This window comes from Camelina sativa, chromosome 9 (assembly GCF_000633955.1).
Source record: "Camelina sativa cultivar DH55 chromosome 9, Cs, whole genome shotgun sequence".
NCBI lineage: Eukaryota > Viridiplantae > Streptophyta > Magnoliopsida > Brassicales > Brassicaceae > Camelina > Camelina sativa.
In genome coordinates, this window is record NC_025693.1 from 36,422,134 (window position 1) to 36,437,980 (window position 15,847).

Here is a 15,847-nt window from a genome sequence, read left to right on the forward strand (position 1 = left end):
CTTTTAAGCTTCAATCAAACAAAAGCTTATAGCTGAAGATAATAAGAACTTGTTATCACATAAAGCAATAAAGGATGAAACTTGTTCGTCCTTTATTGTACATCTAAAAGACTCATATTATGCCCATAATGTTTTCTTTTGCCTTTTATATTCATTTTACATTATGTATGATCCTCATTTCTTTTGGCGTATGGCATATATTGTCAAACTCTATTACAATATTGATTCTAAACGATCTACGGTTAAATGTCATTTTTTTTTGTTTTCAGATAGGACTAGGATATAATTAGATTTGAAACATATTCGAGTTGATGCTATCTTTCACATCTAATTAATATCCAAAATTCCGAACTAGTTCTGTAGTTTATGCTCAATGATTTTAATTGTTTGGTACAATAATGAGCCACCAACTAGCTATATCTATTTGTAGTCGAGTACTATTGTCTCTTTATTGGTTAAGAAGAGGGATCGAATGTCACTAGATTCACAAACTTAGCGACTTAACCTACATATATAAATCTAATTAAGTTACGTTTTAGTTTTTATTGAAATTCCAAAACCACAGATTATCCCAAGACTATGTGAGTTTATTCCTATATATAACCACAGAAATCTACAGATGAACGCAGACCGTTTTTTTAAGCTCGAGACAAAGGATCTAGTCGAGCACGAATTGTTTGCATGCAATTACAGTAAAAACATACTACTGTGCCCACAGCATGACAACATCTTTTGTAGTATGTTTTCACCGTATTTACTTCTTAGAATCTAGAATACTGGCTGGCTCTCCAAGCTATGTTCTTTGGTTTGGACTTGGGAGAAAAATAACATTTTTCAATAGGGCACAATCCGAGAAAACAAAGAAAAAAAACCATAGTGAAAACATACTACAAAAGATTTACACATGCAAAATTTTATCTAAGTTTAAAAAATCGGCTTATTATGCATGGGGCTTCTTGAGTATTTTATCAAGACTGAGATCTTAGTAAGAATGAAATTCTGCATATATTTTAAGTGACATAATTGACAGATGGGATTATACACACATACATGTTTTTATATTAAGATATGAATAATCTTTGTCTTCTGTGTAAACATGAATGATGTTGAATGTCAAATTGGTATATATTTATCAGTATCTGTACTAAACCATATATGTATATTCAAATCATAAAGTAGGGAGCGGTGGACCGCTTCTCTCTACTGGCTTCCACTACCAAATTTTCATGATATATATTTCTAATCGAAGGAACAAAAAGTTCAATCCATGGGAATACAATTTATACATGGATTTGCCCAAAAAAAAACATGGATATGAACGAACATAAATACTTTTGAACCAGGCTTTGAAGATTAAAAATCGATCTGATTTGTATCCCACAAAATCTGGTTTATTATAATTTGTTTGAAATTTTTAATGGTTTTAGAGTATTTTTAAAATGTAAATTTAATAGGAAATAATATATTTTGATTTTCTGTATAATAATATATTTAATATCTGATGAAAAAATGATATAAATATATATATACGTATGCATAATTTATAAATAATTATGAAATAAATACAAAAACAAAATGTTGAAAAGAACTTAAATCTTTTTTTTTTTAACTTATTTTTTCGTAGTACTTCGGTAACATACTAACATGTATTTTTTTACTCTCAGGGCATATATATTGCTACAAAAAAAATTATATATAACGATAAACTAGTTTATGGATTTTTTAAATAGATTTTCCCCTATAAACTCTTGTTATTTTTCGCCATAGAAACTAGTTTATGGAACGTTATACAATAGATACATTTTGTTTTTAAAGAACTTCATACGAGAAACCACAATTAATGACGGCACCAACGGCAAAAGTAGGTATATATAAATTCAAGAACAATGACAGGAACAAAAGGTTCTTCAACATAAAAAACAACCCATATCTGCTAAATTCAGCAATGAAACCCCCATAAAATATTTTTAAAAAGAAGACGAAAATACATTAAAATTATTGCCATGCTTTAGAGTCTCCAAGCTGAATTTAGCATATGTTCCCATCCGTCTTGACAACCACAACGCTATCTCTTTAATCACCTATATATATAATAAAAAAAAGAAATTAGCTTAATTATTACGTATATAACATGATTAGTATATATGTTTCTTTTTAGTTATTTTAATAAACCCTATTAGTTTATAATAGATTATCCCATATTTTCTAAGCCCTAAATCATTCTTGCTTTTGTAGTTGGTCCCCTCCAACACCATTGTTGCCTCTGCCCACCTTTGAAGAGTCACTTCTCCTTCTCCCATCTCTACTTTTTCTCCAAGTAATGATTCAATCTTTGATCATGACTTGTAAATTTTGATTTTCTTTTATTTTTATGCTAAAAATATTTAAAAATATCTTGATGCTAATTAAGAACCGTATGGTATACGTTTATCTTCTCTACCTGAAATTGTTGCCCCCAAACGTTGGTGTCCAAAAATCTGCTGTTGTTTCGTTAGCCACCGGAAACGTACTTGATATCGGGACGAGACATAGACCGTGTGCTCTTAGCTCGTGATTCTCATTATTATCTTGATTCTTCGATTTACCAGATATCTACACGAATCCATATCAATTAGTAATTACTTATATTTCCATGACTATAGAGTCCAAGATAAACAAAAATATAGCACTAGATCGAGTAATAAACCTGTTGTTGTTGTTGTTGTTGGGTCGAGGCACCTTGTTTCATGTATGGAGTGCTTAGAACCTGTATTTTAAAACATTACTATGCTTGAGATTTGCTAATTTATAGGGTTTCTTGAATACAATGATTTAGTAGAGAAATCACAAGAAACGTACAGTGACTTGGTCGTGAAGAAACTTGATGTACTCTATAGCTTCTTGGAGAACAGATGCAGTATCTGTCTGAAGTTTAACACAAAGATATTAAAAAATAAGAACATTAAGAACCTAGCTCAATACATAAATCAAACCAAGGAAAAAATATATATTTTTGGTTGTATATATTTGGTTTTTAATAAAATAAACACAAATCATTTACCTTTCCGAAAGGTGACACTAGTTGTTGTAATGAAGTAATCTGGTCCCTTAGATTCTCTTTTCTCACCTGTTACATTTACAATCCATTTTATCCACCAAGAAATTGAATTAAAGTAAAAGGTTAGAAACAAAACTTGAAATATGATCATGTACCTTAAAAGTTGGCAACGGTGAAGGCGTGGTGACTCTTGGTTTCTTCGCCGCAGATTCATTATCCTTTGCTTTCTTCAAAGACTCACTCTGAGCTCTTGTCTTCAGATTCTTCTCAACCAAAATAATAATAATAATAATTTAGCTACAAAACTTATATATATCAGCAAAATTATTTCAGACATGTATGAGATTATTTACCTTGGTTTTGTCATCGATACGAGTAGAGATTATCTGCGGAGTAGTTACAAAATTGGTCGGCGTCGTGTTGTTTACGTTAGTTGTTGATGAAGAACTCCAAAAGGGTCGAGAGTTTGGGTTGTTAGAGAAGTTGTTAATTAGTCCATAAGCAGTTTGATGATGAGGATTTGTCTTATTAGCCCAAGAGAGTTGAGGATCGTTGATTAAACCACTTGAGGTGGAAATAAAGTTGTATGGACTTGGTTCGGGTTCGTAAAAGGTTCGTAACAAGCTTGAGGACGAAGAAGTTGATGGAGATGAAGAACAAGCTGGATTAAGTATATAAGGTGAAGTAGTTGTGGATAAGAATCCTTGGCCATGATCTTGATCTTGTGAGCTCCTTATGAAGTTTGAGTTTAAGTCTTCTTGTCTGAAAAACACAAAACAAGAACAAAACATATCTCATGAATATTATAGATCTTGTTTACCAAGAAAGTGAAAAAAATAATAAATTTAGGGTTTCTTATAGGAATTTACAAAATGGTTTGGTTCCAATCTGTAGAAGAGTTTGAGGAAAACCCTAGACCCATCATCTGCAACGTCGAGTCAATCGTCACGGTGCTTCCTCCACTATCGGAATCCGCCTCTCGCTGCCCAAAAACGATATTGTTGTCGGTACAAGTCATCCTAGATTTGATATTCTCTTGGGAGCCAAAATCATCGGAAGTGATAGCAGCTCCGAAACAAGGTGACAAGAAATGATCCGAAGGAGACATAACGCTCCTTGGCGAGTTCCACCACGCGCCGCCACCGCCACCACAAATCGCCGCTGTAGCTTGAAACTCCTCCGCCATATAAAGAGAACTGATCAAAAAGTTTTGATATATGTTTTCTTCTAGATCGTTTCTATAGGAAGGTCAAAGCTTATATGTATGAGTGTGTGGTATGTGATATGAAGAGCGTTAAGGTGAAATTTTGGTATATGTTTATGAGGGTGTGTATGTTTATATAGGCAAGTACGGACAAGTGTGTGGAAATTACCGGAATTAGTTGACATTTGAAGACAAAAAATATATCAGCTAACATTCCCGAGTGAATTTTTATTTATTTATATAAACTAATCTTGATTTTTTATTTATTCCTTAGGCTAAATATTTTATTTGAAAGAAAACATGTTGTAATAATAGTGTTCCTAATCCCTAAATTTTCTTCTATTATTCTAAGAACAACTGTAAGTGAGATTTGTTTCTTTGCTGCTTAGCTTTTTCAAGAAACGATAATTATCTTCTTATTTTAATTAATGAAATATTTAATTTGAGATTAGATAGGTGTTTGGTATTATGCAAGATGCCAAAAGAGGGATAATATTTATATTTAGACATTTTATCTAACGGTAACCTATATGATTGGTTGACACAAAAAAATTCTGAAAATCGATCGTTTATTAAGTGGTCAGAAATAGAAAACTTTTTACGACTGATTATAGTCTACGCATGCGTATATATATAACATACATTATAAAAAACTGTAGTTAAATATAAAGACTAAGATTTTGAACAATGATATTTCTTTTTTTTTTCTTTTTTTTTACAATGATATTTCTTATAAATTATTTCATGCTTCCATACGCGATTTTTAAAATCAGACCAGTTTAGTAATTGCTTCAAAAGATAAAATACGGCTAATTATTTAGTTTAGGCAAAGTATATAACATAATATTTTAGTTATATGTATAGTGAAACAGAGGGAGTGTAATTTTAAACACCTACGAATATAATCACAAATAAAATATCCAGGAAATAATACGATTTTTAATTTGCACTATTCAATGATTTTTTCTTACATTGCACACATATTGATCGATCACTACGACACTTACTATATTTATTTCATTGTCGATCAGATTCTTTTGGTTAGAAATAGTAGTATAAAATAAGATTTGTTCTTGTGGCTTGAGACTAAAGGGATAAATGGTATATGATGACGATCGTCGATCGATGCTGAGTTTCGATCTGTGTGTCACGTCACCGTTTCTGGACCTATTGTGTTTGTGACTTTTTTCTCACAATCTCTTTATACCAAACGGTCCTTATTCTTTTCAACTAGCTTTTTCTAAATTCCGTAAATATTTTATTCTTCAAATAAATTTGATAAGTCAATCAATTATTGCACTTTACTAATTACAAGTCATTGTTTTGTTTTTTTCTCCTTTTTCTTAGTTTTTTAATTTCCATTTTATGCGACAGCCACACAAATTTAAAATTGGACTTGTTAAACTTACCTTATAATAGTGTAACCCTATCTGATCTTTATGGGCATTTTACCCGCTCGAATCACAGTGAACCGGGCTGTGTCACCGTCCAGAAAGTAATCACGTTTTATATATATGGAAAGACATAGCCATATAAACACAATTTCGTAGAAAATTTGAGTCCCACCCGATCTTCCAGACAAGTAAAGTATAGTAATTCCCAATCATTTATCTTCAAATACATTTTAGTACTCTTATTACATAACCACCTAAATTCAATCAAACTCGTATATGTCATTGACAAAATAGGTTTAACGGGTAATCATGTACGCTGTACCCTACGTCATCGTTTTAAAAACGAAGAGATTTTTCGAAAAAAAAAGTTTTGGTTACTAATCACTTCTTTTAATTATTTTAGTGTCGCTAACGTTTTTCTTTATCCTTCATAAAGCTTATATTATTTTGTGTTACCAATTAGAACTAATATATATTTTTGTTATGAATGTTTTTAGCATAGAGGACTATGAAATGTAAGTTCTAGTGGTGGTGATTTTGTGGTGTGGTACGGTCGATGTATCACTATCTAAATTTTAATATGATATAATGCATATTATTAACACACACAAAATATTTTAAGTATGGTATTTCAACAATATTAGATGTGAAAAAAGGAAAAAAAATCTAATCTATATATACATTTTACAATCGTTTTAAGTTATTATATTCGTTGTTATTTTATTTTATAATAAAAAATAAAACTGATGAAAAAAAAAATGAAAGTAATCAATTTATGGTCCAATGGATGAAAAAATTATCTTACGTTTAGTCAGAATGGATATCTTTGATAGACAAAAATAGATTTGACACTTTAAAAACTCTAATGATTAGTCATATAAAAAGAAAAATCAAACGAAACTGGTAATACATTATTGGATAATATAGCTATTGTGGAAAAAATAAGACTAACGTACTAGTAAATGGTAATACATTTTTATTGGATAATTATTGGCTATTGTGGAAAAATTAAAACTTAAAGGACCCAAATAATCTAATCATTTCTAAAAGAATTAATTCAAAATTGCTTAATGGGTCTCTCTGTGCGACACAATGCATTGACTTAAAGAGTTTTGAAGCGCTGAAATACAGAGACAGTTAGGTCAGATCCATGCGACTGGTAAGTTTTCGTCGTGCAATTAAAATTAATTTTATATAACCTAAGAAAGTGTCAAAAGCAATTTGATCAACTTGCTTAAGCCCATCAGTCCAACAAAAAAAAAAAATCTCTCGTTAACTGATAGGTTAATAGTTAATCCAAAAAGTAGCTAGACGCGACGTGACTAACTTTTTTTTTTTTTTTTGTCAAAGCAACGTGACTAACTTAATTTTAAATTTTCTATGAACACACTTGTCTAGTTTAGGTTGATATTGGATAAAATAAAATTTATTGAATGAAACGTTAAAAAGAATGTGTCACAGCCATCGTATGACAACATAAACTAGATCCGAAGAATCTTTGTCAGCCCATCGGTTATTTTCTCTAACGGTCTGGTCTATAGATCCCATCGATATGTAGACCGACACTCCTCTAAACTCTTTGTCGGTCGACGTTTGGATTTTCTTTTCATCATCGAACATATGCAAAATAGCTTCCATTTTTATGAAACTTTCTTCTTCCTTTTCTTTTTTTTTTCATTATGTCAAAAGATATCATTATCATCTTTTTTTCGCTGTCAAATGCAAACACATTTTTAGATATTTAAGGCGGACATAGTTTGCTTATCAATATCACATTTTTTTATAATAATCATCACCAATTTTTTTGTTTTCGAATATTTGTTTTTCTTGCAAAAACATCAAAAATTTGTATGCAATCAAATAAAAATCATGCTCAGATTTAAGCAAAATGTTTATTAAGCATATACATGATGTCCATATTTCTTTTAGTCCACCTCAAGAGTTTCGATATTGGAAAGAGAAATAACAATGTACATGTTCGGATCCCCATTCTACATGGATTATAGGCCAAAAGCCTAAACCTCTTGGTGGTAATCAGATTAATACAAAAAAAAAACTAAAAGAAAAAGAATCAGGGTTGAATCAAAACTACTAGTTTTAAAATGTACCGCACTTTAATATCTTTCATAATAATGCGATAATGCGTGTGTACACTTTCCGGATGTAGGAGTAAAACTTGATCACGAACAATGAGATTCATGCACTCGTTTTAAGAAGTTCCTAGTTGACGATGAATTGCTCCAAAATACTTATGTGATATTGCTATATACGTATATACAAATGATATAGATACGTATATATGTATAGAAGCAATTTGAGAAACATGAATGAAATTTTAAAGTAGGTGAAGGACAACGACAAGTAGTCAAAAAAAAGGACCCACGCGGCAAATATGAGTGGAGACTTTGTTTGGCGCAGATAGTCGGATAAGTGTCAGCGACTCATTCTTTTCTTCAAAACCCCAAATCATCATCATCATACGTTTGCAAAAGAATTGTTTTTCTTGTTTTTGTATATGTTTTGGAAAAGCAAATGTTTCTTTGTTTCTTTGTTTCTTAGTACATGATAACATTCTTTTTACACGTAAGTAATGTAACGCTGTTTTTGGGACTCACGAGAGCTATAAGTATAATTTTTATTTCCATGTACAAATTCACATAACAATCTCCTTTGTGAACATGTATACTAATCTAAAAAGAGTCCCTAGACCCTAGCTACTATAATATGAATCAAAATGATCTAAATGTTCCACATAACAAAATGTATACAAGATATATAATAATCTCTTCGCAAACATGCAAAAACTTCACTGTAGAACAAAATAAACGTAACTAATTTTAGGAATACCGCATATTAATTTTGATTTGTAACACTCAAAATACGAAATAACCATTAAAAATATTCAAATATTCGAGTTAATTAGGTAGAGTGAGTAGATTTTATAAGCCAAAACCCCAATGGAATACTCAGAAAAACAATATATTTGATACTGTATCGAAATGGCAGAATGTATATATAATGTGCAAAAACTTATATAATTACGTAAGAATTCATTGATTGTGCGGATAAAAACTTCCAACAATTGTCGATATCATAGTTCATTTGTTAATCTCATACATAAAATAAATAATATTTATCTATGAGTCTTTTTACAACACAGATAATATTTGTTTTATTTTTCGAGATAAAATGAAAGCCACTGAGAATAACGCATAATTCTCTCATGACATGTCATGTTCTGCATCCGATATCTGTTGTATTGATATTTTCATTTATTTATCAAACAAAATTTTATTTTTGTATTGTAATATTATATATCTCCTATGCATGATGTCATGATGACGTTAGGATGAAATGCAGAAGACTACAAAAACGAAAGTTTATTTTTTGCACGATCGGAAAAACCATCATGGCTGTGACAGACACGTGGGGTAGTGAGCTCCAATGCTCCATGAGTAAAGAAAAGAAATAATTTAAGTCTTCTAGACAAATAAATATTTAGCAATGACGGTCAAAAGAATAGCACTTTGATTAGTCCTATATACTCCTTATTTTATACTTTGATTAGGATTAATTACGGACAGTTCATTTATTTTCTTAATTAATTACAGTGTCTGTATGACAAAACATGAATACCATGTTTCTAACGTTTCCTTGGGTAATTATTTATCAAAGTTATTACGTGCCATTCATTCTCACAATAGATGTCGCATATGCAATATCACGCACCATTTGTATAGTGTTTAATGACATGACAATGACATAGTTATAAGGTGTGTACATGTGTAATTTGCATTTTTCTTTATGGCCATAAACCTCAAATTCAAATATTTTAGTAAAAAGGATTGTATAGGATTTGCAACTTCTTAAATTTCATATTATTAAAAAAACGAAAAACTGAACAAATCGAACTACTGTAACGCGTTAACACATTTCTATATATTTGATCACCCAGAAAGTCTCCAAACATGATAGTAGTTTATATTTTCGGGATCGAAATGTATTACACTAAGAATCCCTTACACTAAAAACTCATGAGTATAAGTATTCAAAAGTTTATAACTTTATATGTGTAAAAAACATAAATATGTAATGTTAATTAACAAAAAAAAACCAGAAAAACAAAATATGTAAATTAATCATTTTTTCTATATCAATATGTGAATATGTGAATTTGAAGCGCGCTACTTTTGAAAAAAACTCATATTACACCAACAGAACTATATACTCGTACTCTTGGAGAAAATCTGAAATTTTAGAAGATGGAGAAAATATGGAATTATACATATATAATAAGATATTTCAGTGCAAGGGTTTCTTCCCACAACATCTTTTAGCAACCATTATTTGTATAGTATATATTATATAACAGTATCGTTAATGATTCAAGAACTTATAAACTTGTAATCATGTTTTATTTGGCTAAAAGGTGTGAAACTGGTAACAAGTTTTTTAAAAAGTACTTGTAACCATTTGGCACGCTATAATGCACAAAGCGCAATCAAAACATCTCTTTGGTTATGTGGCTGCCGATTAGTGGTTGACTAGTATTGGTCTTCTACTCTTCTTATAAGTTTCACCTTTTTTTAGGTAAGTTGACTCCTAATTTATCTTTTTTTTTCTATTTTCTTAATTATAAGGTTTAGGTAAAGTTGACTCCTAATTTATCTCTTTTTATTTATTTTCTTAATTACAATTGAAGGTCAACGCAGAACTCAAGATCAGTACGACTCTTCTAGATATCGTGCCAAGAACACGACAAGAGCCGCCCCACGCTTCGACTCTAGTTTTGTCCTATTCAGTTGTTTTCGAGATTATTTAATAAACAGAAATAAAACTCAAAGTTTATAGTAAATTACAATGAGAAAAAGAATCTTTGAAAGATCAACATGATTAATTTCAAATGTAAGATTATGCCCATATATAACCTTTGTAGTAGTTGTCAGAGCCGTCGCTGACATTAATAGGGCCACAAGCCCAAATCGAAAAAGTACAGTATTTAACACTTTGTTATGTTGGGGGATTCGAACCTGTTACCTATTGTTCCTATAGCCAATACTTTATTGGTAGAATTGCAAGAGAATTTTGAAAAATAGGGTCGAAAAAATTATAAATAAAACCAGGTCGCAAGCACATGCTTCATCAGCTTGTGGCTTGGGCCGGCTCTAGTAGTAGTAGTAGCTAGTTGAGATAAAGCTAGAGAAAAGTCTCTCTTGCTATTTTTGGATAAAACATTTGCAACTAAAAAACAATAACATTTCAACTTCGTTTAATTATAAATATTGTTGTTTTATAATAGAGCATGTTATTGAAATTAAATTACATACATTAAATGAAAATGTTAACAAAATAGTTAAATTTACGTTAGTTAAAAAAACACAATATCAAATAATTCTTTACATAATAACTTTTTCCTGAAAATTGTGTTTTTTTTAACTAAAGTCAAATATCAAATATACCTTTTTCCTGAAAATTGTATTTGTTTTTACTCCTTTTAACATTTTTATCTCCTTTACATAATCACTTGAAGTCTAGAACTAAAAACAAATACATTCTTTAATGAGATGTGAAGGACATAAAAAGATAAAAATGTGAAAAGTACGTTTCACCCAGAATTCGGTACTGTACACTTAAGATTCTAAATTACTTTTAGTTTTGTTATAGATTTTTCTCCGTAATTTTCGTTTTAAATAGACAAAGCAATCATCATTATTTTCGCAGACTTCTAAGAAGGGTTCGAGAGAAGAAATTAATAAAAAACATCAATTAATTTTTTAGAGTCCTTGAGATGTGATGTGATCGACTCGTCTCTATTGGTCCCAAACTCAATTCCGGTATAAGTTGCCAAAACATAATAAAATTTGACTCGGTCTATTTTTGATTTTGTTTTTACAAATAATATATAGTATGATTTAACATATTAATTATGATGTTTAAGTTTGTATATTACGTTGAAGACATACGTTACATTGTGTGAAATGACATCAGGAATGACCTGGATTCGCGAACCAGTGAAGGGCTACCATCTCTGGAGTCTCTCGGTGCTTCTATAAGAACCTGATTTGGACAATATATGCATGTGGACGTTTACGTTAAAAGTGTGCTTTGTTTGAGACTAACTGTTCGGATCTATGTAATTTGATAACTGAGAACCCTTAAAAGACTTTTTCATTATAAAGACGTGAATGGTTACAGCGGTTGGAGCAGATAAATCTGTCTGCGGATTAGATCGCTCTTTATTATCTATTTATCAGACGTAGTTCGTTATAGTGCGATATAAAGAAAACAGAAATAAAATTGCAGTGGACCAACTGCATACCACTTTTATATACAAATATAGTTGGTTCGCAGCGATCTATTGTCCGCCTTAAAAATAAAACGGTCCAAATTAACCATAAATAGATTTCACCGCATGTACTGCAATTACCATTCAGACCCTTAAGTTTTTTCTGGTTCTGCTATAATTAAAAATTTTAACTAGTTATTTGCAAGTGATTGACCGCTGAATTAGTTGGATTTATTCAACGGAAAAAGGTTTGTATATCACGCTAACAAATATATTTCCTCTCACAATTATATTGCTTATATCATTTTTGTTTGCCGGTTTTCATGTCTCTATTGGTTATCTATTTGTGGACTATTAACGGCTGGTTTATACTTTTATAAGTTTGAAATAATATTACTTGTCCATACAAATAACTGTACAATATATAAACTAGCTTGAAAGTTGAAACTATTATTAATTAATCACATTTAACTATGAAACTGTCAAATATATATATATATATATATATATATATTTGGTCTAATTAGATTTTATAAATAAGATTAATATTACTCTCCCATCAATGGGAAATATATTCATATCTTGAAATTATGAGGGCCATAAGGGACTTACGGAATTCATGTACTTGGATGAAACAAAACAATTCTTTCAAGTTTCTCCATATATTCAAACATTTATAATATTGTTCGTGAGATACTGAGATGTTTTAATATTCTCAATAGAAGCATCTCATTATAGCTATTACTTTGTATACTTCTTTCTATTTCCAATTTTTAGCTATTATGTCAGTGAGCAATTCACTGACTTCTTTCTATTACTATCTGCAACTGACGCTAACAATTATCATACCATTTTCATCTTAATTGTGTTCAATTTATTTTTATTACACTTCAAATTCAGGTTTAGTTCAGATTCTATGGTAAGAAAACTCANAAAAAAAAAAAAAAAAAAAAAAAAAAAAAAAAAAAAAAAAAAAAAAAAAAACCTCATACCTCGAGTGGACTGGTCTATAAAGTATGTATAAACAATTTTCACTTCTTTTTAAAACTTTCGGCCCATTATAAAACAAGAAGCCCAAAAATATTTGACTTCGTCGTTTAATTGAGCTCTTAAGTATTATTTACTCGGTAATCAGTATAGGTGATTTGCGACGTCGTTTTATTGGAGCCTTTGACGTTTTATACCTCCTGATTTAATTCTGTTTTGTTTACTCGTTTATTAGTGTTGGCGTTACGGAAAATAAGAATTCCGCTAGTGAAATTCACATATACATACGTCTATATGTAGTGTCAGATCATTTCATCTGCCTAGCTACTTATATACTAAAAGTTCAAATTTTAAATTGATATTAAATATTTTTAATGTAATTTTTGTAGTTAATTCATATTGCAATTTGATAGAAACCGTTTCATTTTCGGTTCCGTTTGGATTTCTTTTTTGGTCCCACAGCCCACGTTTCTTGTACCATTATTCAGACAAGACAAAGAATAATGTCTTATTGAAGACTGACTTAACGAAACCTTTCTAAAAGAAAAGAACCAATTTTGGTTTTCTTTTAGAAATTTTAATTGCAAAATAACTACTGATATAAAACAACGTAGGGAAAAAAAAAAAGAGGAAAAAAAAAGACTAATGTGTGTGATACACTTAACCATGATTGGTACTTAAAAATCTATTAATTTATGTTTTAAGAAAATGATAGTGTTCCATTATAGTGTTTCCCGGAAACAAACCGTGATTTGCGGAGGTTACAACGTCAATTAGTTCAACATGGCTTTACTTAAGGCAAAAGACTATAATTTCAAATAGTGAGACTATACAGATAATAATATTATTCAAAATTAAGTGGATTGGTTTAAAATCATAACATGGTACCAAAATATATATATATTTAAATATACGAAATAATCACAAATTTTCACAAATCACAACTCATTGCTAACCAGCTCATAAGCTAAAAAAGACAACTCACATCTCCACTCTTTTGACAAAAACAGAACACCAAACATTAAACCCTTCATAACACACAAATCTCACCATCCAACCAAAAAAAAAAAAAAAGATGTCTGTGCTTCTTATTCTTCTTCTTCTTGTCCGATTCATTACTCCATCTTCACAGTCTTCGATCCGAAACCTCCTCGAAGCTCGTGGTTTACCAGGTGGTTTGTTTCCAGACAACGTGGAGAGTTATAGTCTAGATGAGAAGACAGGGGAGCTCGAAGTTCAGCTACAGAATCCTTGTTTCGCTCGGTTCGAAAACAGGGTTTTCTTTGATAGTGTGATTAAAGCAAACCTAAGCTATGGTGGGCTTGTTGGACTTAAAGGTTTAAAACAAGAAGAGCTTTTCCTTTGGTTACCAGTAAAAGGCATTGCAGTGAATGATCCTTCTTCTGGACTTGTTCTGTTCGATATCGGTGTTGCTCATAAACAAATCTCTCGTTCTCTTTTTGAAGATCCTCCTGTTTGTTATCCTCCTGGTGAGTTAAATTGGTTTTCTCAAAACGTTGTCATGTTTTATGCTAAGTGCTTTATTTATTTATTGGTAACGAAGCTCATACTAAATAAACTCCATTAAATCATATTTTTGTTTGTAGGATCTATAATGGAGAAGTTAGAGAAAAGCAAGATGGATATTCAGCTAAAGAGATGAATGAGTTTTTTTTTTTTTGGGGTGTGTAAGATTCAAAACTCAAACTTGTCTCTTTGAAACTTGAACAAAAAAATGTGTTTTTTTTTAAAATTTCTTTTACCTTTTCCTTTGGGGTTGTTTGTGGAAATGTGGAAAGTGTTGGGAAATATGTGTAAAATCTGGAAAGAAAGGAGGAAAATTTTGGAACTTTGTATAAACTATGGGGTCTATAAAGTAATCAATTTTGTCACTTGTCCTTTATAGTATTTTTTTTCTTTATATGGAGGGAATATAGAGTACTTTAGTTGTTTATTATACTTTTGCTTTAATTCTGGAAAATGATGTTTTGCATTTTAATCATTATCGTCTAGCATAATCATTGACATAGAATTACGCTTTGAATGGAAGCTGCATTTTATACCAAACAGGCGAACACAGCTGTTAACCTAAAAGACAACAGACTTATGACAAAATTCTAGATATTACAGTAACTGTTCAAAACTTTCATTAACTTTATATCGAGTAGATAATTTGGGTAGAATAAATTTCTAAGTCAACATGATTTCACCAGTTTTATTTGACTCTATGGTTATTTCACTAATTGATTCTAGATATTATATAACTTTAAACTTCTTAAATAATAAAATGGTAGTTGAAATTAGACAACCTAATATTTGTTTTCTTTCTAAAGCGGTTTAGCTCCATCAACAACCAAGCTGATCACTCCTATGATGATGGCCTCGACCTATGGTTTGGCACTCATGTTCCAAAAATCCTATAGCTTTTTTTTTTTTTTTTTCTTGCTCTCTAAACTCAGTAAAACCATGTTTATAGGGAGATCATATGGGGTGTTCTTAGGCCATTTAAAAATGAAAATAATTAAATAGTGGACTTAAGATCAGGCTCATTGATCTTATTCTATAACTGTTCTTGGGTCTGATTTTGCATGACGTGTCTCTCTCGGATTAGTTGAGAATATATGGAATAAATTTGGACATTAATCCATGTATTAATTAAATAAAATGTTTGTCTTGTTTAATTAATTAAGTAATATGTTTGTTTGTTTTTCAAAAAAAATTTATTTACAATGTTTTTTTTTGTTTCATAAAAATATGGCATTGTATTTTGAATTTTGGTAAAAATTTTATAAGTTTGCAATTAAAATGTTATTTTATAAATTTTTATAATTGTAATATGTTTAAGAATATTAATAAACATTATATTATTAAATAGTATTAAACATTCTTAAATTTTTTATTAAACATTAATCTATGTATTTATTAAACATTCTTAAATT

General features: G+C 30.2%; 2 protein-coding genes across 2 annotated transcripts; one reads left to right on the forward strand and one right to left on the reverse strand.

Annotated features, from left to right (window-relative positions):
- LOC104714491 (transcription factor bHLH112) lies at positions 1,838–4,360 on the reverse strand. Its single transcript, XM_010431878.2, has 8 exons — positions 3,907–4,360; positions 3,391–3,799; positions 3,193–3,300; positions 3,041–3,106; positions 2,839–2,904; positions 2,687–2,746; positions 2,441–2,592; positions 1,838–2,081 (listed from the first exon to the last, which is right to left on the reverse strand). Exons 1-8 carry the CDS (start codon positions 4,221–4,223, stop codon positions 2,078–2,080), a joined length of 1,182 nt encoding a protein of 393 aa, XP_010430180.1. The 5' UTR covers positions 4,224–4,360; the 3' UTR covers positions 1,838–2,077.
- LOC104714492 lies at positions 13,852–14,809 on the forward strand. Its single transcript, XM_010431880.2, has 2 exons — positions 13,852–14,398; positions 14,516–14,809. Exons 1-2 carry the CDS (start codon positions 13,984–13,986, stop codon positions 14,569–14,571), a joined length of 471 nt encoding a protein of 156 aa, XP_010430182.1. The 5' UTR covers positions 13,852–13,983; the 3' UTR covers positions 14,572–14,809.

Excerpts from the sequence above, each read along its gene's own strand:
- LOC104714491 (XM_010431878.2), bottom strand. The coding sequence starts at position 4,223 with ATGGCGGAGGAGTTTCAAGCTACAGCGGCGATTTGTGGTGGCGGTGGC. Across the intron at positions 2,905-3,040 it reads TAGTGTCACCTTTCGGAAAG|ACAGATACTGCATCTGTTCT; the intron begins GTAAATGATTTG and ends GTTAAACTTCAG. Across the intron at positions 2,593-2,686 it reads AACAACAACAACAACAACAG|ATATCTGGTAAATCGAAGAA; the intron begins GTTTATTACTCG and ends GGATTCGTGTAG.
- LOC104714492 (XM_010431880.2), top strand. The coding sequence starts at position 13,984 with ATGTCTGTGCTTCTTATTCTTCTTCTTCTTGTCCGATTCATTACTCCA. Across the intron at positions 14,399-14,515 it reads TCCTGTTTGTTATCCTCCTG|GATCTATAATGGAGAAGTTA; the intron begins GTGAGTTAAATT and ends TTTTGTTTGTAG.